The 22,711-nt window shown below is 43.4% G+C and overlaps 1 protein-coding gene and 1 long non-coding RNA gene across 2 annotated transcripts; both read left to right on the top strand.

The window, feature by feature from the left end:
- Positions 1–4,968: 4,968 nt before the first annotated feature.
- On the top strand, positions 4,969–9,845 carry LOC134550811 (uncharacterized). Its single transcript, XR_010080441.1, has 3 exons — positions 4,969–5,082; positions 8,140–8,270; positions 9,476–9,845. It is a non-coding gene; the product is annotated as an uncharacterized LOC134550811 (long non-coding RNA).
- Positions 9,846–10,706: 861 nt separating this feature from the next.
- On the top strand, positions 10,707–21,533 carry LOC134550809 (acyl-CoA (8-3)-desaturase-like). Its single transcript, XM_063397653.1, has 12 exons — positions 10,707–10,952; positions 12,298–12,408; positions 13,139–13,336; positions 13,720–13,821; positions 13,979–14,107; positions 14,935–14,995; positions 15,686–15,762; positions 16,058–16,155; positions 16,778–16,874; positions 17,132–17,211; positions 17,862–17,987; positions 18,264–21,533. The coding sequence occupies exons 1-12, from the start codon at positions 10,707–10,709 to the stop codon at positions 18,313–18,315; spliced, it is 1,377 nt and encodes a 458-aa protein (XP_063253723.1). The 3' UTR covers positions 18,316–21,533.
- The last annotated feature ends 1,178 nt before the right edge of the window (positions 21,534–22,711 follow it).

The raw sequence follows: 22,711 nt of genomic DNA on the forward strand, positions 1-22,711 counted from the left end.
GGAACGTTATCCAATTCACAGTAACAAATTAAAACATTAAAAAACACCCTGAAATACAACTGCTGTGAATAACAGAAACGTTATCCAAATCACGATAACAAAAGAGAATGTAAAAAAAACCCTTAAATACAGCTGCTGTGAATAACAGAAACGTTATCCAAACCACAATAACAAATAACAACGTAAAAACCCCTTAAACAAAGCTACTATGAATGACACAGAAATGTTATCCAAATCACAATAACAAATAACAATGTAAAAAAACCCTTAAGCAAAGCTTCTGTGAATCACATAGAAATGTTATCCAGATCACAATAACAAATGGCAATATTAAAAAAAAAACCCTTAAATAAAGCTGCTATGAATCACACAGAAATGTTATCCAAATCACAATAACAAATAACAATGTAAAAAAACCCCTTAAATGCAGCTTCTGTGAATCACATAGAAGTGTTATCCAAATCACCATAACAAATGTCAACATAAAAAACATCTTTCTGGGTTACATTTGTATTAGGTGTATTTGAAAATGAAAAGGTGGTGCAATTGTAACAATTGATTTATTGCAGCTTTGCAGCTGGAGATAATCAACCAAAGCTCTGCTATGGGAGTAAAAGAAGCCATTTTATCTCCAGACAAAAATTCCAACTTTTAAGTAGCTCATAAAAGAGAGAAAAAATGAGATGAAAACTGTAATATTTTTGGTGAGTTATTTTGAAATAATGGTGGACTTAGAAGCCAGGACCGCACAGGACTTTAAAAATCACAAATCTCACCCCAAACCTGTATATTCTAGAGCAGGCACTCCATCCCCTGGACAAGAAGGATCACTGTTTACACGAAATTTCACGGTGTGACAATTTGGCTGGCTTGTTTTCCCCCAGACTGTGAGGGTTTATTCCTCAGGCAGGGGCCTGGTGTGGCTGCAGGCCCGGCCGGGGAGGCTCAGCCTCTCCCCTCACGTTCAGTGCTGCATTTCCACACAATTGGAGCCCTGTCCCTCATCACCAGCTTTTTGGGCATGGCTTTGCACGCTGTGAGGGGTCTGCCAGTGTCCAGGAGGACAAATGTCACCTTTGAGGTGATTTTCTACTGCAGGAAGTGTTTGCTACCAATTTTTTGTCGCTTCGTTTTCTGAGGGAGAGAGACTCGGCATTTGGATGGCAGGTCAGGGTCCTGCAGTTCCCTTCTCCTCCAAAATCTCTTCTCCAAGGAAAGGAGCACAACAATAGCTGCATGGCCTCTCATATCAGTAGCCTTTTCTTTCAATCCATCTTATAAAAAATAGAAGGGGATGTGTTGTTTCCACTGCTTGCTCTGTATATAATATCCTGTGGGATACCAGCAATGGCTGGGCCTGACTCAGCTTTGGATGGTTAAACCCATTCCTTGCTTCCCTTTGCAGCTCCCAAAACCCTGTTATGCCTCTTCCAATATGAAATTTAATTGCATTTTATCCCTGGTATAATCCCTAAAGCTGCAAAATAATTACTGGGCCTGCTGTCTCTGGACACTGGGAGGCCCTGCTGTGGTAAAGGTTCTATTTCCAGATCCATGGAACCCTGGGATAATCCCAGCTGCTGTGACGCTTTCTGTTCCATGCCCAAAGGACATTTTCTCTTCCATGCCCAAAGGACATTTTCTGTCCCATGCCCAAAGGACAGCACTTGGAGTGGTTCAGTGTTGGCAATCTGTGAGCAATCAGGACATAAACAAGGGTTTATGGGTTTAGCTGCTCAGGGCTAAGATTATCCAATTAGTACTCCAGAAGTATCCCACAGGCACAGCCCGAGGCCTCTGTCTCATCAAGGATTAGGAGCAATTAAGAGAAGTCAAATGCAATGGTGGCACAATATCCAATAATATCCATCCTGCTGGGCTGGAGCAGAAGGATTTATAATGCAATTACTTTTCAAGGTTAACCCTCCAGGTGGCTCATGCAACACCTAGAGAAGCAACACCTTTGTACCAGAAGAACAAAGTATTCCAACCAGTTAACCTGTGGAAGGGTGATCCATGAATCCAGATAAAGATGTGGTCCCTTCATGGACTTGTCTCACTTAGGATTCCTCAGTTCAAGGATGTAGAAATGAGAGGAAAAGGACTGCACATGAAAATTCACCTTAAATCTCCACTCTTTGCCTGTTTTTATTCTGCCCAGGCATTACAATTTCCACACTTACTATCTGAGTCTTTGCTTCCCTCAGAAGTTGCTTTATGTGCCTCATTTCTAACACTTCATTATATTTTAAAGATGCTGTTGTCCCCCCTAAAACTTTTAATCTTCTCTTTTGCTAAGGTAGTTTTAAATGGTGCATACTCTGATAAACTCCTATGAACATTTACTCTTGGTTTACTGAGTTATAATTAGAAAAAGCTTAAGTAAAAAACAGCTGGGAATAGTTAAACTGTACTTTTACCAATATTTCTTTCACCAATACAGGCTAGTTTTGATTAAAGAGCATAAAATAATACTTTAAAAAAAAGGGAGCATTAAACAATCTGGTCAGCATTAATAATCATTAGTGATGGCAGGTTTTTAGACGTTGAGCAATTGATTATCTACAAAAAATAATTAGATGCTTGAGATAACATATCTGATGACTTTGGAAAAGAACAATGATAAACCATTGCTGATTCATGGAAGCTCTGCAGGGGTTGTGCAAGGAAATATTTAAGTATTTGTTGAACTTTATGGACGTTTTTATTCTACTGACTGTTTGAGACCAGTCAATCTTTTCCTTAATGTGTTCCTTAACAATTTTAACCTTCTAGATTTTTTTAGAAGATAATCAAAGGTTCTGCCTGAAAAATGAGATATTTTGATCATAGGTAAATAGGATACAGGAAACTTTGAGTTTTGCTGTGGGTTTTTTTCCTGAGCAGGAGCAATGACATATTTGCCCTATATGAAGATGTTTATGATGTAAAACTCTCTTAAAGGAGGCACTGCAATGCCACACTCACTTATCTGTGCTTAACACCCCTCCTGTTGGTTGATTGAATTGTATTATCTCCTCTTAATAGGTTGGACACTATTATGAAAGGAATATTTAATTATTTTTAGGGTTCCTAATTGATGGGCAAGACGTTTCCAACAGATTCTGTTATCACATATCTTTATATTGTTTTTACAGATGTACACATGCAAAGGCACAGGTTTTGACTGAGCTGTAACCTTTATTTTACAACTGAAGGTGCAGTTAATAAATCCCTGTGGTTTCCAGAGTGAGCTGCCCTTGTGCACCTGGGGATGTGAAGCTGGAGTGTCCTGTGCCTGTGTCACCCATGCAAATTGTGTTCCTGTAAACATAACATTGCAACTGCAGGCCAAAATATAGATCAACTTGACAGTTTGTAGATTGTTTTAGATAAATCCTGTTTGGCAAGCAAGAATTGTGAGGTTTAGGTAGCATTAAGTTCCCATTTCTGCTTCTTTGCTCTTCACAGGGATGCAGAAGGAAAAAGACCCTAAAAAAAAGGCTGGGTTGTGATGAAATGTGGCTCCAGCCCCTCCAGGTGAAACAATTTCGTTAGGTAACCCAGGCGGTGCTGGGCACAAGTTGAGCAAGGAACTGGTCCGGCTGCAAACTGCAGTTCCTCCCTTTTGATCTTGATAATGGCTCTGAGTGACAGGGTGAGTTACAGCCCTGGGTTCCGCTCCCCCTCGTTTCCCTCCACTCCAAGTGACAAGATTGTCCTGCTCACGGAGTGAGGGGGCGTCTGGCATTTTGTAAGACAATTCCAAGTGTGGAAAACGCCAGTTCTCGCTCCATACTGGCTGAACGACTTGACTGGGGTTTTAATGTTCTGTCTCCCCTGGGGAGAATAAAGGAGAATCGTTTAGGTTCATTCTTGAAGGTGAGGAAGTTGTAAAAGCTAATTGTAAGGGTATATTTCTGCAAAGGGGTGTTTTAATTCTTTGATTTTCTATTTCAACTGCTTCTGCAGACTTTTTCTGAAAGCAGTTCCTTAAAAAACTCCATTACTTCACTTAGGAAAGGGAAGATGAAGAGCTAACCTGGTCACTGTCCATAACAAAGGGAAGGAATACAAAGACATGCCCATTAGATCTCAAGTACTCCAGCTTCCTTTAAATCTAAAATTTGTGCTGCATGCAGCAATGACTTTTGAGAAAAAGAACCTTGTCAACAATAGCACTGAAGGACTCCTTAAATCAGATTTGTCTCGTCCATCTTTATGGAGTCAAGCATCTTGTCTAAGCTGCTGCCTGGGCTCCCTTGTCAATGCAGAGATAATTATCTCTGGATCTAATTTATGCTGTCCATTTCCTTAGATGATTACAGAGCAAGAACATAGAAATCATTTACATTATCCATTTTAAGACAGCCAAAGCCAAGTGGTTAAATTAATTTACTGCATTTGAGATATTCTGGTGCTCACATCATCCTGTTTGGAGACAGAGAGGTGCCATGAAACCCTTTCTGTACCTGTGCCACCACACAGCATGATCCTTAAACATGTAGTTGATAAAAGAGGGTGAAATTGTTAAAGGACATCATATTCTTCATGGAATCATGGAACGGTTTGGGTTGGAAGGGACCTTAAAGTCATCCTGTTCCACAGACAGAGAGACCTTCCACTGGAACAGCCTGGCCTGGAACACTCCCTGCAAATAGCAAAGCAGGGGGAGAAAAGAAAGAAACCAGTATGAAAGGACCAACCACAATTTCAGATGATGTTTGCAATATTTCTCTGCAAATGCAAAGTCACTGCAATTTGTATTTGTGTGTTTAAATTTGGCAGAATAATGTGATTTCCAGCTGGGGTTTGTACGAGCCTGTTAGTGCAAAGAGCTGCAAAGGAATTGCTTCTTAGGTGGTGCAGGGAAAGACGCAAAAGTTGAGTCCAAATATTGCAGAAGCAGCTTCTCAGGAAGGTAATTTGGAGGGTTGTGCAATGTGTTTTCACCCCGCTGGCTGCTGGGGCCTGCCTGTACCTGCTGACACACCTCAGGTGGGAAGGCTGGGTGCAGCTCTGCTCAGGAGCTGGAGTGGCTTTGGAGTTTCCCCAAACACCAGAACAGACAAAGCTTCCTCCCAATGGGATCTGTGAGTCCGGGTAGGATGTGGACACAGCTTGTCATGTGCAGCAAATCCTTGCTGGGCCTTTGCTCTTCCTCATCTCCTTGTGCTTCCTCAGCTCTTGAAATGCACAATTCCTCTCTTTTATAAGAAAAGGAGGGAATGCAGTGGCACAAACACAGAGAGTGCCCTTCTCTGCCTTCCTTTCCAGGAGAAAATGTGAGTTCACTGTGGACACTGCCACAAGTTTCTCCCCAGATTTCCTTTAAGAACATGACTGTAAAAGGTCTTTTCCAACCAAAATGGCTCCATGTTTTTCCTGCATTTCCCTGTCCTTGCCAGTAGCGTGATGGAAACATAATCACCACCCTTATGAAATCCCTCTGCTTACTTTCCACCACAAGTGAGAACCATGTTTCACCTTCTACACCAGCTAATTGTGGATGGGTTATGTTCTTTTCCCTTCCTAATTTGTTACTTTATAATTTGAGATTGATTTTGTTCCTTTTTCTTCATAATTCCAACGTATTTAGAGTTGCTAGGCTGTTCCTTTGGCCTTTTCCAAACACTCTCTTCAGCAGGATGTCACCTTCTGGACATTAGGAAAGGAAGTAATTATGGTTCTCATTTACAGAACTAAGAAATTAGGAATTATGCAACATTAATCCCCCCCTCCCGCACAGTTTGGCAATGTGAACTGGAAATCAGCTCAGAATATTCCAGGTACCCTGAAGAGTGAGAAGTCAGTTTAGCCATGCTGTGATATAAGGTTGTTTGGAAGAGTCAAGGATTTCTGAGGGATTTCTGGCTCCCTCTGACCTTATTCTAAAATAAAGTGTCTGTGTTTGCAGGAGGAGAGGGAGGAAGAGACAGACTGGTAGATTTGGACATCACTGAAATAATGTGTAGAACTGGGCATAACCTTAACAGAACCAAGTTTGAAATATTCTGTTTGAAATAGTGCAGTTGTGAAATACTTTCACTGATTTTCTGCTGCTGATAGGACTGGTAGGATAGATAATATCTAAATTAATCAGGCTAACACGAGGGAAAGTCATGTGGACTCATAAAGCTTTCAGTTGCTTTATTTATTACTTCTTGTTTTAACAAGAGAGTAGTGCCTCCTATGGGAGAGAGTGATGGTACAGCTGATTTTATGTATCATTTTTATGCAGAACTGGTCCTTCTTTATTCTGTCTCCCCTTTGTGGCCTCTCTTGTAGGTAATTGCTGCCATGGTGAAGTCTGAGGTGTAAGAAACAAGGCTGATGAGAGAAATCATTTCCCCAGAGGTTACAAAATGCCTTGTGTTATGCAGTAACTTCAGCATGTGCCACCTCCATGACTCCTGTACCCAGCATTTTCCTCAGCTCAGTTCCCATTTATCCCACTAATAGCACCAGCCATTATCCCATGTTAACATTCCCCAGCCACTTTCTTTGTAGTTTTTGTTCAGGTTCTTCTCTCCCCTATTTTTGTGCCACAGCTTGGCTCAAACATCTCCCAAATACGTTTTGAGTTCCCATGGAAGCTTCTCCTCTGTGTTGACATCCTTGCCTGCCTTGTTCAGACATGCAGAGCTGCATAATTGGTGCCTCCCTAGCCCTGAATTTGGGACTGGAAACTTCTGATTTGGGTGGAAGTATGGTAATAAGGTGCTTGGAAAAGCCAGTTGGGATGAAGAAAATAGGAAAAATGCAGGGTTTTCCTTGGAGTTTAAGTGGTTAAAAGTGAGGGAAAGTTGGTAGGAGCGGACTTCTGCATGTTTCCAGATTTTTTTTCAGGGTTTAAGGGACCTAGGGGCGCAGTTATCACCAAAACAGGGCATAATCAGCTCTACCAGGGTGTGACGTGGTGTGACAGGAGAGAGATTCTATCACTTTTCATTCAGCAAGCCTGTGCTGCAAACCCTGAGTCACAGCTGCTGCTTTCTGGGGAGCAGATAAGATCTGCTCTTGTGAAAGATGACATTACATCACATAAAACCACGAGGACTCGGCTCTGCCAGTTAAAACCTGGGAAGCACACCCAGAGAATGGGTGACCCTACCCAAAAACCAGAGTTACCAGCACCTCTGGGCCGTGCCAGCTGCTCCACTAAATCAATTTATCAGATCCTTACCCACCCCAGCCTTTTCTGCACCAGCCTGCAGGATCACGAACAGAAGGCAGTGACAAATTTCCATGGCAAGCACAGTGTCTTACCCACAGCACCGCTTTGGCTGAACACATCTGAAGTCCTCAGCAGAGTATCAGGACCCTCAAAAGTCCCTGCCGTGGTGTCCCTTCCAGTTTGATGCTGTAAACTCCAAGGACTTGCTCAGATCCTGTAGGAATGAGGAATGAATACAGAACATTCCTCTCAGGAGCTGCACCACATAAAAGAATAAGAAAAGAAAAAAGAAGGATTACGGGTTATAGGCCACAAATAATAATTTAGGGATACAACTTGCATTCTTCTATAAATTACCTTTTTACACCTAAGCTATTCATTTATTTATATTTAATAATTTATTTATTTACACTTTTAATTATGTTTTGCTCTGAGTTATTCGGCTTAATTAGTGCTCCTTTTATTTTTTTCCTTTTTCTTCAAGAGGTGGATGATGTTCCAAGCCTGGCAGTGTTTAAGAAGCATTTGAACAATGACTCAAGAACAATTAACTCAAGAAAAATTTGAACAATGAACAATTTGAACAATTAACTTTTGGACAGCCCTGGTCAGGGATGATTTTTGTAGTGATCTAAATGATCTAAGTGATTAAATGATAGTCCCTTGCAACCAACTCAACTAAAATATTCTGCTGTATCCCATTCTGTTCTATTTTCTCCTGCCTCTAAGAGCAAGGAGATTCCTGGTTGTACATTTCTGACGGTCCTTGACCTCCTCCTGCCTTTGGTGTCAATTATCTAATCAGTGTTTCTCTCCAGAATCTGCCACATTTATGACATGCAGAAAGGGAACAGATGGAGTTTCTTTGGCAGTCAGCAAATATATTAATCACTTAGGAAGTGCAACAGCTCAGTTTGTTAAAAATCAGATTTTAATATGCACAGAAAGTCCATTAAGCTTTGCCCCAAATATTTTTTTTTCAGGCTTGATGATGTGCATTAAGACAAAAGTTCCAGAAAGGACCATCATGCAGCTTTGGTACACTGCAAGGAAAGGAAGATTGGATTCCAGGAGCATAAAACTGTGGGATGTGTGAAGGAACAATGGTTATCAGGTAGCTATCAGTCATAATTTGATGCTTATCTTTTTAGCAGCTGACATCTTCATTGTGAAAAGACAGCTTGCAAAACCAATCAGTGCTGCTTCATGTGGGTAAAAAACTGAGGAGCTGGAACCTTGGTGATGTAAGGGCCGTGGTGCAGATTAATGAAGGGTTTGTTCTCAAATGGATTGTCCCGTTGTAAGGACCTGCTGCTACATGGAGCTGGGTGCTGTTATCAGCATTCCTATCAGAGCAGTGTCTGGCACAGTGACAATGCCGTGAGTGTCCTGCTGTGACAGGCAGCTCCTTCTCTCAGCAGGTACCTGGCTCATCCTGAGGTGATGAAAGCTTCAGTTAGCCAAGGGCTTGACACAAATCTATGCAAGGTCTTAAAACCTTGCCACCATTTGGGGTGCTCCAGGGCAGTTTTTTAAAAAATCTAAAGCTCCAGCTAAGCTCTTGCTTGTCTCCTGAAATCCCCAGGTTCAAGCCTTGTCCAACCTGGCCTGGAACACTTCCAGGGATGGGGCAGCCACAGCTTCTCTGGACAACCTGTGCCAGGGCCTCCCCACCCTCACGGGGAAGGATTTCTTCCCAATATCCATCCCATCTAACCCTGCCCTCTGTCAGTTTGAAGCCGTTCCCCCTCGTCCTGTCACTCCAGGCCCTTGTAAAAAGTCCATCTGCAGCTCTCTTGGAGCCCCTTTAGGTACTGGAACTGTGCCCAGAAGTTGTGGTGTTTGGGGTTATTTGGTGTGCTCCATACACTAAAATCCCCTTTGTGGAGGAAGCTTTTCCCTGCTTGTCTTACTGACCCAGGGAGAGCTATTTAGCTTTGTGCAGGATTTCAGGCTCAGAGAAAGGCTGAGCTGATGATCTTGGAGGTCTTTTCCCACCTTCCATAAAGCAGCTAAGGAGGTATGAACATGGGGCAAGGAGGGGCTGGATTCTTCCTCCTTTTCTGCTGAATATTCAATATTGAGTATTCAGTGTAAGAGGGGAAGCTAAAAGAAACGAGTTGTGCTGCACTCCTGAAGGTGCTGGTGTGCTGCAAGTGGTTTATCGCAAATGTTCTAAAAACACATTCTGCAAAAAGCACGAAATGTGAGCCTAAAGGGATGGCAGATCCCAGGAATCAGGAGGGAAAAGTGCCTACTGTGACAGGGGACAAGCAAAGAAACAGGTTGATTATAACAACTATTAAACTTCTTTTTAAGGCACCTTATTCCACTGGCTGTCTCTGGGAGCTGAGAAATCAGTTTTAGGATTTTCACACCTTCCTGTAAAGGAGAAGAGCCAGAAATACTGTGTAAACAAGCTCATTGAGATGACTAGATGAGATTTCTTCTTTTGCATCAGCATTTCTTTTGGAAGTCTAGACTACAGAATCATTATCAAGTAGACTCAAGAGCAAACAAGCACTGAGAAAAAAAAAAAGGCAAGTAGATGCATGAGAAATGTTATAAATATAAAGAAATTAGTTCAAAACAATCATCAAAAAATCGTATCTGAGATAAGTTAATTCATGTACTTTGAAAAGTCTGTCCTAACTGTGGGCACCTCCATCTGGGTTGTTGCTGCTGTGTGTTTTAACAGGTAAAAGAAATCTTTCAGTCAATCACAGTTTTAAATTTTCAAGATTGTGTCTGTTTTGACAAAATGTGGATGCTGTGACTATGTAGAGGGAAAGAGAGGTGGCACCAAGTGTTGTTCTGCAAGTACTGCTCATTTCCTGGAATCCCCAAATCTAATTAATAATTTTACAGACACGAAGGGGGCAGTGGGAGGTGAGGAAAGAGCAGTTTCACAACCTGCCATCAGCAGCTGGTCCAGCATTCCATGTGTGCCATCCCAGGTTTATCCCAGGTAACAGAAGTGCCCAGGGCAGAGCTTCGAGGATTATTGCTGCCATGGGCTCTGTGGGAACTCCCTGCTCCCTGTGAGTGTTAGAAAACCAGACTGAGATACAGGGTTTCATCGGGTGCTAAATATTGTACCGAGTTTTCTGCACTGATTTTTGATTTCTGATCGATGTGCTGTGGTTGTTGGGGTTTTTTTTCAATAGGACATAAGAATATGCTTAATTCACTTTTCATCCAAGGGGTTTGGGGACTGTAACATCAAAAGCGAAGCTACAGAGTGATATTAATTTTTATTGTATTTTCCAGTTAATCAGCAGAGCATTTTAAGGGAAGTTTTCCCTGTCTGAGCCCTCAGGAGTAGCCCCCTAGTCAGGAACCCCCCAGCTGAGGGAACTGCGGGGCTGCAGGACTGGGAATGCAGAACCAGGGCAGGAAAGGGGCAATTCTGGGGGGCAAACCCAACCCCGAGCAGCCGGAGCGGGTGGAGGAGGCGGGGAGCGGCGCCGGGGCGGGTCCGTCCCTTAAAGACCACGGCGGAGGGGGATGCGGGGCTGGAGCTGCGGGAGGGAGGAGGGCAGGAGGCAGGATGGCACCGCCGGGGGGTGGCGGGGAGGTGCGGGACGGGGACAGGGACGGGGACAGGGACAGAGCCCCCGCAGCGGGGATGCGCCGCTTCACCTGGGACGAGATCGGGCAGCGGAACGGGCGGGGGCCGGCGCCGCAGGAGCGCTGGCTGGTGATCCACAGGAAGGTGTACGACATCAGCAACTTCTACCGGAGACACCCGGGAGGGGCTCGGCTCCTCGACAGCCACGCCGGGCAGGACGCCACGGTGAGCGGAGCGGGGATGCGCCGGAGGAGGGTACCAGGGAAACGCCGTGCCGAGAGGGCTTGGGAGCGACCTCAGTGGGAATCGGGCTATGGGACAGGGTCGGGGGAGCGAAGTGTGACCGCTCCGTGCGAGCCTCGCCATCCCCATGCCATGGCAAATGAGGAGATGCAGCCCACGGGAACAGAGGACTGGAGCATCTCTGCTAGCTGGGAGTATTCAGCCTGGGGAAGAGAAGGCTCCAGGAAGAGCTCAGAGCCCCTAACAGTACCTAAAGGTCTCCAAGAGAACCGGAGGGGGACTTTGGACAAGGGTTGGAGGGACAGGATAAAGGAAAATAGCTTTAAACTAAAAGAAGTCGATTTAGATTGGATATAAGAAAGAAGGATTTGATGATGAGGATGGTGAAACACTGGCAGAGGTCACCCAGAGATGCCCCATCCCTGGACACACTCCAGGGCAGGTTGGATGGAGCAGCCTGGTGTAGTTGAAGATGTCCCTGCTCCTTGCAGGGAAGCTGGACTAGAGGAGCTTTAAAGGTCTCATCCAACCTAAACCATTCTGTGATTCTTAAATCTTCAGGATTCCTCTTAGCTCCTGGTTTTGCTTGTGCAGTAGCTGTGAGCTGCAGCATTTTTTTCCATATATAAGGGATATTTGAGGCTCATGGAAATCAAAATAATTTTCAGTTCATCAAGTTTAAATTTCAAATTGTGTATTAGTTGAACTCTGCATTCTGTAATTTCATCACTCATTTCTCGAGTTACTACCTCCAGATTTCTTTCATTTTAGCATGCTGGAAAATCCCAGACAATGGATGAACCAGATATTTTGTTTCTGGGATCTGAGCTGCTGCTTGTAGGCTGGTTCCACGTCCAAATCATTAAGCCCTGCAGGATCTGAGCCACTTTTGTGTCTGTCCATCTTGCATTAGGTCCATTGCTTAATCTTTTGGATGTATATTATGAAAAATTAGGAAATTATCTTAATTGAACTTTTAATCAAAAGCAGAAAGCCATGAAAGGTGGCAGCTGAGGAGAGGATGAGAAGCACAGAAGGCTCTCAGTGAGCAAAGAAACCTGAGGAATGAAAAAGTGAGTATAATTAACGTCACCATTTTAGAAAGGATGATAGTGCACACCGAAACCATGGAGTCTTCTTGGTTCTGCCTTTTGTTGTGGTGTTCTCTCACAAAGGATAAAAAAGGAAGGATGCCTTCCACCAGACCAGGCTGCTTCAGCCTGACCTTGGACACTTCCAGGAATGGAGTGATACAAAAAGCAATTAAAAAAACCAAAACTTGAAACAAAATCTGGATTTCTTTTCCTGTATTCCTGTGCCTTTGCAGGATGCCTTTGTGGCATTCCACGTTGACAAGGCGCTGGTGAGCAAGTACTTGAAACCACTGCAGATTGGGGAGCTGGCACCCGACCAACCCAGCATTGAGCCCACTAAAAATGTAAGTCTGTCCTCACAAACCAGATCAAGGGAGACTAAAGGGAAATATTCTGAGCTGGTTCTTCTCTATCAGCATGGCTCCTGGAGCAATGGGATCCAGGTTCCTCACATTTTTTTGGGATACTACTTAAAGACAATGTGTGAATATGAGTCTAAATCCACATTATGTGGTTCAGAATGAGATTGCTGAAGGTGATTTTTTCTTATCACAGCTCCTCTACCTAAATAGCAGAGTTCTCACCTCTTCTTCCTTGCTTTGAGGAAGAGCTAACCAAAAGGAAAAGGAGTAGTCTTGGAGCATAAATATTCTCCTTCAGCTGTAGGTGCATTTAACCCTTCCCTGTTAATCCTGGGAAGCAAAAAGTGAAGACAAATATAAGAAATAATTTTATCCCAAGACCTACCACAAGGTGGCATAGGAAGTTCATGCACACAAAGTACAACTTCCACTAAACAACTTCCAGCTGAGCCCTCTGCTGCCTGCCAAGGATTTGACAGAAGCAGCACCGAGGATTTATTTTAGGAATTAGGATGCAGGCATTGTGATGGCTGCTCCTGGCTCCTCAACAAAAAGCTGTAGCAGTGCAATGGTAATGTTTATTAAACCCAAGTCTTGCCCTTTTAGCCAGATCCTTTGCTGTTTCTCCTCCCTTATGAAGTGTTTTCTGGGTTATGAGGCTGCAGTGGTGCCCTCTAAAACCAGAGAATTGTAACCCTGGTGCTTCCCCCAGGAAAAGCTGGTGAAAGACTTCCGGGAATTGCGTGCTACAGTCGAGAGAATGGGACTCCTGGAGCCAAATCCACTCTTCTTCTTCCTGCTCCTGGCTCACATCCTGCTCTTGGATACAGCTGCCTGGCTCATCCTTTTCTACTTTGGGACATCCTTGCTGCCCTTTGCTTTCTCCCTGTTGCTGCTGACCATTTCCCAGGTGAGCAGTGAATTCCACAGCATGGGCTTGCATCAACCTACACACACAGACACACACACACAGAGGGCAGCAGTTTCTTGTCCTTTGTTTTCTCACCTGGCACAGTTTCACTTTTCCATAAAAACACAGCCACTGTCTGGATGCCAAGAAGAAATTCTGCATGTGGAGAGCTCACACCAAACTTAGTCTGGGATTCTTTCAGCAAGATACATTCTGGGGGAAGGCTTGAGTCTGTCAGGATTCCACAGTCCATTTCTGCTGGTGACTTTAGAGCCGTGTCTGAGAATTAAATCTTGGCATTTCAAAGCAAAGGATGAATGTGGCACCATCCTGGCCTCAATTCCTGTTTTCCTCCTCTTCAAAGTTTTCTTTTCCTCTTTCAGGTCCAGGCTTCCTGGTTGCAGCATGATTTAGGACACCTCTCAGTATTCAGGAAAGCCAAGTGGAACCACTTGCTACACAAGTTTGTGATGTGCCATTTGATTGTGAGTCCCTGGAAAACTTCTGAGGGTTTTCCTGTAAAAACGTGTGTTCTGAAGACTCTGTGGATCATGTGCAGCACTGGGGGAAGGATTAGGGTTAGGAACTGAGGGGATTCTGGCTCTGAAAGGGCTTCTCATGCTTCGTTCTTCCCTTGACCAGGGGGCCTCAGCCAAGTGGTGGACCCTCCTGCACTCCCAGCACCACGCCAAACCCAACTGCTTCCACAAGGACCCTGACATTGACATGCACCCTTTCCTCTTCACGCTGGGGAAGAAATTCTCTGTGGAGGTCAGTGAGTGGGTGTGGAAAGTCTGAAACGAAGGTGTGATGGCATGTTCTGTAAAGAGATTTATTTCTCCACAGGTCACACTAAGTCCCTTTAGGGCTGTCTTGAACAGCTGATGCGTGGATGTAAATCAGACATGATGTAAGGGCGTTGTATAGAGGGTGGAAAATCCACCAGCATGTTAATGGCTGGAGAAACCTAATGACCTAGAACAACAACTCAGTAATTAATGATCATTAGATAACTTGTAAATATCAATGGAAGGCATGGCTGCAGTCAGCCTGGAATTATTATTTTAATATTCATGTATGAGGCTCAGTCAGAGGGTGGCTTTGGTGTGTCCATGTCTTCTAGGAGAGTTTGCTGTGACAGGAACAGCAGGACTGAAAAACCTGGGGCTGTTCCTGGAACTCCAGCTGGACAGAATTTGTTGGACCATGTAGGGTATTCCTAGTTTGTCCTGCTTGGACACTTCCAGGAGTGACAGCCTAAAAGTGCTGAACCCCTTTTGCTGTAGATCCCATCAGTTCTTGAGACCTCATCACAGCAATTACAGCAGTGAAATATTTTTCTCCATGCCACTGTGGAACTGCCCTTTAGTTTTAAAAAATCGGAGAAGAAATAAGGGGGGAAACTGAGAGAAAACATGTATTTCTGACCACTAACATAACTTAGCCTTGATCTATCTAATTCTTCACAAAATGAATCATGAAACAAAGAATGAGTGTTGTGGGAACTGTGCAAGAAGAGTCTCTCTGGAAAATAAATTAAAAAGAGCAACTTACCTGTGCAGTTTGCTTCGTCTCCACTCTTCTTTTTTTTTCCACAGCTTGGGATCAAAAAGAAAAAATACATGCCCTACAATCACCAACACAAATACTTCTTCATCAGTGAGTATCTCCATTCCCCTGCAATGCCCTGGCATGTGCTAAAGGGGCTTGGAGATCCTAGTTTTGACCTGGAGAACCTGAGTAGAACAAAGGTGCCTGAGTCAAAGAACACAATAAAATGCCGTAATAATAACTAAATTTTTGCAAGAGTTGAAGACCTGACCCATCTTATCCAAGATCTCCCACATCCTCCACAGAGGCTCTGGGTTATGATATCATACCACATCTTTCAGTAGTATCAAAGTCTGTGGGTTTGGGTTGTTGGGGTTTTTTTCCATTTGCTTTGCTTTGGTTTCTTGCAGTTGTTTTAAGTGCAAGTGAGATGTCCTTTTGAAAGGTTGAGATTGAGTTCTTCAAACCCAAATCCCTGATAGAAAAGAGATTTCATATGCAGTCCTGTTGTTCTCCCTTCCTTTGCCCCAAGGAATAAGGAGCCAGATAAGCTTTGGACTGTGGAAGCCACTTCTCAAAATAATCATTTGTGGCTGTTCTCAGTTAAGAGCCTAAGATGAAATCTGAGGTTTGTTAAGAACTAGATTAATGGACAGAACTAGAAATGTTCCAAGGCACTAAACCAACATCCTAACTTGGGATGTTCTCCAGACTGAGCAGCAATTCAGGACCCTTCCCTCCCAGGCTGATGTTGTCACTCAGTCCATGATGTCACCACTGACGAATTTTTCTTTCCAGCTCTTCCCCCGCTCCTGTTCCCCACCTACTTCCACTGCCACACATTCTACATTGCCTACACAAAGAAATACTGGATGGTGAGTACTGCTACTTGTGTGACCAAAAAGGGGTCAGATGGGGACCTTCAGCCTTCCTTCTGAGCATGGAGCCAGCTCCTTGCTGGGCAAGAATGCTCAAGCTCACCTCTTACAGCAAGCTGTGAGAAAGTATCATTAGCTTGTGTTGGATTGCTCTAGATTATTGCATTCAGAAAAAAACTGTCACAGCTGAAAGTAAATTGTACTCTTATACCTCTTCTGTGAAGCTTAAGAAAAGAAATAAGCAAATGTAATTTATAAGACCTGTTTTTCTTGTTGTCTCTGTTTTTGGTAGGACTTGGTCTGGATGCTGACCTTCTACATCAGATTCTTTTATACTTACGGATCTTTATTAGAAACAAAGGGTCTCCTGGCATATTATTTTATATTCAGGTGATGTCTCTTTAGAAGGTTCTTCAGCCTTTCCTCTAGGCATTCTTCCAATCTGTACCTGCCTGCCTTCCTCTATGTTTACATTTCCACATTCTCCTTTACACCACCTTATTTTTTGCCTACTTTTTAATTCATAAATTCTTTTGTTTAATTGCCAGTGCAAGTTTTACATTGCCCCATTAGCTGTGCCAGCAAAGAGATTTCACTGAGTGCTGACCAAATTGAGAAATACTTATGTCATATAACATTCAGTGCTTTGGGTGTTGAGTCTGCTGCTACTTAAGGAGAACATTTAACCAAAACAGCTTAGTCTGGGTTTGCAGATGCCCAGGTATTATCCAGCAGCACCCACTTGAGTGGACAGCACACTCTCCCCTTGGATCATTTCACTGATTCTAACCAGTTTGGTCTTGGCTACAGATACAAGCTGAGCACCAGTCAGTGTTAACACAACACATGAAATAATCCAGAGTTTCAGAAAGAAATACGAAATTTCCAGGGTTTGCAAGTCCTTCCAGGTGCTAGCTTAGCAAGGCTGGTGTTCAGCCATGTCTTGAAGTCTGGCTCTGCCAGTATTTCAGTGGCTCCTTGCTGACCTGAATTCTCTCATCTCCTTGCACAGGATGCTGGAGAGCAGCTGGTTTGTCTGGGTCTCACAGATGAACCATATCCCAATGGATATCGACTACGACAAGAATTTGGACTGGATGTCTACTCAGGTAAAAGATTTTTCCCTTCTTAAGAATTGTGGCCATACAGGTCCAAATTTTAACCACTAGCAAGTCTCCTGTTGCATCAAGGAATCTGTTGGTGGCTGGGAGGTGGTCAATAGGCTGATGCATTCAGTCATGGAAAAGGTAAAGGAGGACAGCAATGACATGCTCATGGACAATCCAAAATGAAATCCAGGTCCAGCTCTGGTTCCTAAACACACTCTGACCTGTCTCTGACTTTGCTTTCCTCTCCCCTCCTTTAGCTCCAGGCAACCTGCAACGTGGAGCAGTCACTGTTCAATGACTGGTTCACGGGGCACCTCAACTTCCAGATTGAGCACCAGTGAGTACTCACCCCAAGAGGGAATTTTCTTTCCCCTTTTCCTTTTAAAACATTTTTTCTTCTCTCTTTCTTTCCCTCTTCTTATTCCTTTTTGCTCTGAATTCTACAAATAGTTGTGGGGCACCAATGAGTTTGTCTTTAAAACCTGAAGCTCTTAAAGAGAATCATGTAATTCAAAACTTTCACTGGATCCATAGGATGACAAGAGAAAATGGAACAGGGGCAGGATCCATGCAAGGACAGCAACAGAGTCAATCCTAAATAGTAGGTTTTAAGGATCAGTGAAAAAGTCCTGTGCACCTGTTTCTAGACTGCCCCAGGAGTTTGAAGCCACCTCTGCTGGTTTTTGATGCTGTTACTCTGTAGAGTGAGATTGGCAAGGATGGATTCATGTCCTCTGTGCTATGGAGATGGCTACTTCTGGAAAAAGGATTGGGGGGAAAGTAGTTCCTTCCATAAACATAATTTAATTTAGAGACGAACTGCTGAGCAGAGGGGGAAGCAAGAAAGTCCTATGAGTTCCTTGTGCTAAAAGCACAGCAGGGAGAAAGAAGAGCTGGGAGCAGCTACAGACCCTCCTCATTGTGAGCTGGGTGAATCGTGGGAATGACCAGGATTTCCTGTGAAGCTTGTCTGTCTCCTGTTCACAGCCTTTTCCCTACAATGCCACGGCACAACTACTGGAAGGTGGCGCCTCTGGTGAAGTCCCTGTGTGCCAAGCACGGCCTGGAGTACCAGTGCAAGCCCCTGCTCGCAGCCTTCGCAGACATCGTGCAGTGAGTAAAAATAAACCCCCCAAATTGCAGGAGGATGCAGGAGAGACTGGAATCCCAAGAGCAAGAGTTGTCTTGCTCTCCTTTTACCTTCCTGGTAAAAGGAAGTGACTCTTGGGGATGGTGCTGTGTAGGGCTGAGCTGGACTGATCTTTGTGGGTCTCTTCCAACTCAGCTTATTATGGGATTCTCAGAAATCAGACCAAACCTCATTCCCTTGTTCCAGCCACCCTCACCTGAGCATCCCTGTGATGTGTCTTCTCTTTCTCTCTCTCCCAGCTCCCTGAAGAGCTCAGGAGAGCTCTGGCATGATGCCTACCTGCACAAATAAAGGACCAGGCTTGGTGCTGCAATTCACAGCCTGCCACAGCTGCATTCCCAGCAAGCTGAGGGTCAGGGACCACAAGGGACTCTGGCAGAAGAAAGTGAGTAAGGACTGAGGGATAAAATTACAATACAGATGAAGCTGCTTGGAAATTCTTCTGTTTTTTCCTGGGGTTATGGTTCAGATGTGTTAAGAGTAGGCAGGGCAAGCAGAAGGTGAATTGTTTGGAGAAAGAGGAGCACTTTGCTGACTGAGTCTGAGCATTTCTGAGCCTGGGTATGGGCTCAAGTTGGATCTGTGGAGCTGCACACACTTAACTTCGTGTCAGAGGCCTCTGACCATGGCTTATTTTTTTGTTTTGTTTTCCTCATGTGGAGGGTTTAATGCTTGCTAACTTGAATTGGAAACTACAAAGGATCTTGGATTAACGTGGTGTTCCAGCAATGTGCAGAAATCACAATAAATGAGGATAAACTACAAACAACACTTAGACTGTAGCAAGTGCACATGCAGTGAATAAAAACACCAATGTGTTTTCATTACTGTTTTTAGAGAATCCTCATTGTCACAGGGCCAAGAAACACATGGGTTAAAAGCAGCTCAAAGCCTCTGCTCTCTTCCAAATGTATCTGGTTTGGGGGTTTTTGTGAACTTTGAGTTGGGCTGAGATGTGCACACTCCACATACATTCCTCACCTATTCCTCACCTCACCAGGACTAAGATTATACTACAGAAAGGTAAACCAGAAGTAAAATAAATCCCCTACAGATATTTGGTCAAGTCCAGAAGTTGCTGTTGCAGCTAGACCAAGATTAGATCAGATTTTGGCTGTGCCAGGCAGAAGGTGAGTCAGTGAAAGAAGCTAGTCCAGGTACTTTGAATCACCCTTGAGAAGAGACAATATCTTTCCATTCATTATTAAGAAAGCCTGTTCTTTGTCTCAAGTGAGTACTACAGTGAGTACATACTCACACCCTGAAATAAAAGACCAGCTTTCGCAAAGGAGACTACGGGAAAAACAAAATCCATTTGAGTATTAGTGGTTACCACACTTTTTTTCAATAATTCAAGGTTAATAAATAGCAATCTGGAAAGGTAAAAAGATATAAAAAAAGTCTCTGATGATGTAACAAATGGACTCTGTACTACTTGTGCAATGACCAGCTGAATTACTTAAAAACCTTTAACCCTGCACAGTCAGCCAGAACAAGGGAAAAATTTGCTATTAAACCATTTTTCCTGCCTTGGAAAAAGTGCAATTATATTTAGAGGTTAACAGCACAAAGTACAATGCCTGACCCATGGGAGTAAAAGAAGCAATTCCCAAAAATTCAGTGGAGAATTAAGAAATAAAGCAGGAGTCACAACAGTATCATTTACAAACACATTTCCACTACTTTAAAAAGCCTTTTAAAATTACCTTAAGCAGCCTTTGAAAATGATTTATTGGGTAGATGAAAAGCCTAATTTTGAAGATCATAATTTGATTTTTGGACCTTTGACATCATTAGGCTCCTAGTTCAGGACCCCTGCAAATCAAAATGCAATTAAAAAAGAGAGCTGTGAATGTTTCCATTGTTAAAGACTCAACAGCGCTCCAGTGAGGACTGGTGTGCAAGAGGATTGAGCAAGATGGAGATGAAGGGCTGTGGATAAACATGGAATAAACCCTAAGCAATACATGGATCAGTGCCAGAGCAAACAGGAGCAGTTGCCAAGTTTTCCTTGGATATCTTTGACCAATCTTATCAGTATCAGTCTCAGATGAAAGGCTGCCTGCACTCCCTCAGGAAAATATTGAGTAGCTGAATAAGATTTTATGAAGAAGATATCACTGAGACACCCAAAGAAGGAAACACATACAAATTAGTCATATAACCCAACAGAAAACCATAAGCAAACAAAACAAAACCAAAACAAAAAAACCACTCCCACAAAAATTTATGGTACATGAGAACAGTGAAAGGAAAATCAGCATCAGGAGCAGAGTATCTTCCTTAAATGTGAAAGATGATTGAAACAACACAAAGTATTAACTGGCTTAGTCTAAAATACAGCCTTGATTGCTGCAACTCCGAAGGGCAAAATGCCATTCTTTTCTTTTACAGTAGTATCTTGGAATCAGAGGTTCAGGGAAGACAGTTCCTACTTGAAATAATACTGAAAGTTTAAATTCAAAGTGAAGTATTTTTCCAGTAAAATCTCTTAGGAAAAGGACTGAGTGGCTAAAGCACCTTGGACTCTGCACACACAGAATAAGTACAGAAGGAGAATGAGATTTCTTCATTCCTGGTTTTCCAGGTTCCCTCCACAAAGTCGAGAGTGTTGTTGAGACCTTCTAGACAACACAGGAGCTGTGATTATGTAGGAATTCAGAATTTTCATTCTGTTTGGGGAGCATTGCAAGAGCAACTTAGTCTGTAACCAGTACCTGCCATCACCCTCCTTCCTCAATAAATCTTATACCTAAGCACAAGGTCAGAGATTCACAAGCGTGGAAAAGAAAATCATACATTAGTTTTGGTAAGAAAGTATATCCATTTCTGTGTCAAACCCAAATCAATAATCACAGGGACTACTAGGAGTTGTTGCACTGGAAAAAAAAAACAAACCAACCAAGCAATTAAAAAAAAAAAAGTTGTCAATCCTGGTCAAAATTTGAAAATGGGGAACCTACGAGAAACAAGCAAAGAATAAATACTGAAATTAACAGACACAGCAAATCTATATAAAGGATTTCCGTGGTTCATCACATGGTATGAAACAGGAAATGAAGTTTTCCTTCTGACTTGGTCCATTACAGATTTATAGCATTTGAACTGCTCTGAGTAGAGGGATGGAAAAATATTTAGTGGGTTTTTTTCTTTAAAAAAGTAAAACTACCACTTTATCAAGCTTCAGTGTGTGATCTGAGAATAAATTTCAGCCCAGCTCTTGAAGGCCTGCAGTGCAAGGAGATTTCCAGCTGCTCTGGGGTTAGAATTCCACTTTAGGTACAATTCCAGCAGGACAAAGTCCAAACTTTCATCAGACAAACCACACAGGCTCTGCTCTGGAATCCAGGCTGCAAGTGTCACCATTAACAGGCAGCTATCAAATACTCCACTTGTTGTTTTTACACCACTGTCTTGTTCAGTCTTCATTTGCTTTCCCAGACTGTGTAAAAATCTTTATAACCACTTTTATAACTTTCTTTACAACTGTGCACCACTTTATAACCTTTTGCAAACACAGGGCACCTTTTGGCAATCTTCTTCGTCTTACTGATCCACCCCAGCTGGAATCACCCTGAATGCCACAAATCTGGCAAAACTGCCTTAAATGAATTTATAATAATCAAAATAGAGCCTCAGCTCTTTTCCCAACTCTGTCCACAATGGCCTTAGGCAACTGCTGAGGTTTCACCCTCAATGTCAGAGTTGAGGTTATGCTCAGGTCCACCTCTGCATGCCATGACCTGTGTCATGACCAACTTTGACCCCAAACATCAGTTCAGGCTCTGCAATATCATCAGGGAGGCGAAGGTCAGGCTGCAGATCCCCATGCAATGTGCTATCAGCAAGAGATAAGAACGCACAACACGACAACAAGCAGGAGATAAGAACAAACAACACTGGATCGATTCACTGTGGCGGTGCTGGGCTGGAGCCCCACAGCAAACTGAACTCTGAGTGTACAGAGAGTCACAGAGGGCTCATCCAGTCCAACCCCTGCAGTGAACAGGGACATCCTCCACCATCCCAGGTTGCTCAGCCCTGTCCCACCTGGCCTTGAATAATTCCAGGGATGTGGCAGCCACCACCTCCCTTGGAACCCTGAGCCTCATCACCCTTGTAAATCATTTTGTGAGAAAGTGGTGACACCTACCTGTGGGAACTCACGTGGATCAGATCTCCAAACAGCCTTTTTCTGCAAGATCAGCAACAGGTATGGAATATTTGGCAAAACAAAGTGATTGATTCACTGGAAGGTGAAATTATGGATACCCACACACTGCTTAGCAGGCAATTCCCATCGATGAGCTGCACTAAGGAAAGGAAATCTGGGCTTTCTCCAGCATCTCTGAAGCACTGAAAGTCTGATCCAAACCTGCCTCACCCTTTTTATCCTCACATAACTTCTAGCAATCCCATGAATTTCCTCATCCCCCAGCACAGCTCACTACAATGAATGTGATTCTGGAATCTGTGCATGCTTTTTGGATATTCAAGTCTAAATATTTTGGGGAAGGGAAAATAACTTAGGAATGAAGGCCCATTAAAAGAAGAGGTACTCCTGGAGAAGCTGTAATTTTCCCAACATTAGTTCCAAGTTCATTCCCAAATCCACTGCTAGAGATGTGCATCTCAAATAAAACGGTAATAAGAAAATGTTGAGCAATTCTGCTTTACACATCACTGA

This window comes from Prinia subflava, chromosome 5 (assembly GCF_021018805.1).
Source record: "Prinia subflava isolate CZ2003 ecotype Zambia chromosome 5, Cam_Psub_1.2, whole genome shotgun sequence".
Classification (NCBI taxonomy): Eukaryota; Metazoa; Chordata; class Aves; order Passeriformes; family Cisticolidae; genus Prinia; species Prinia subflava.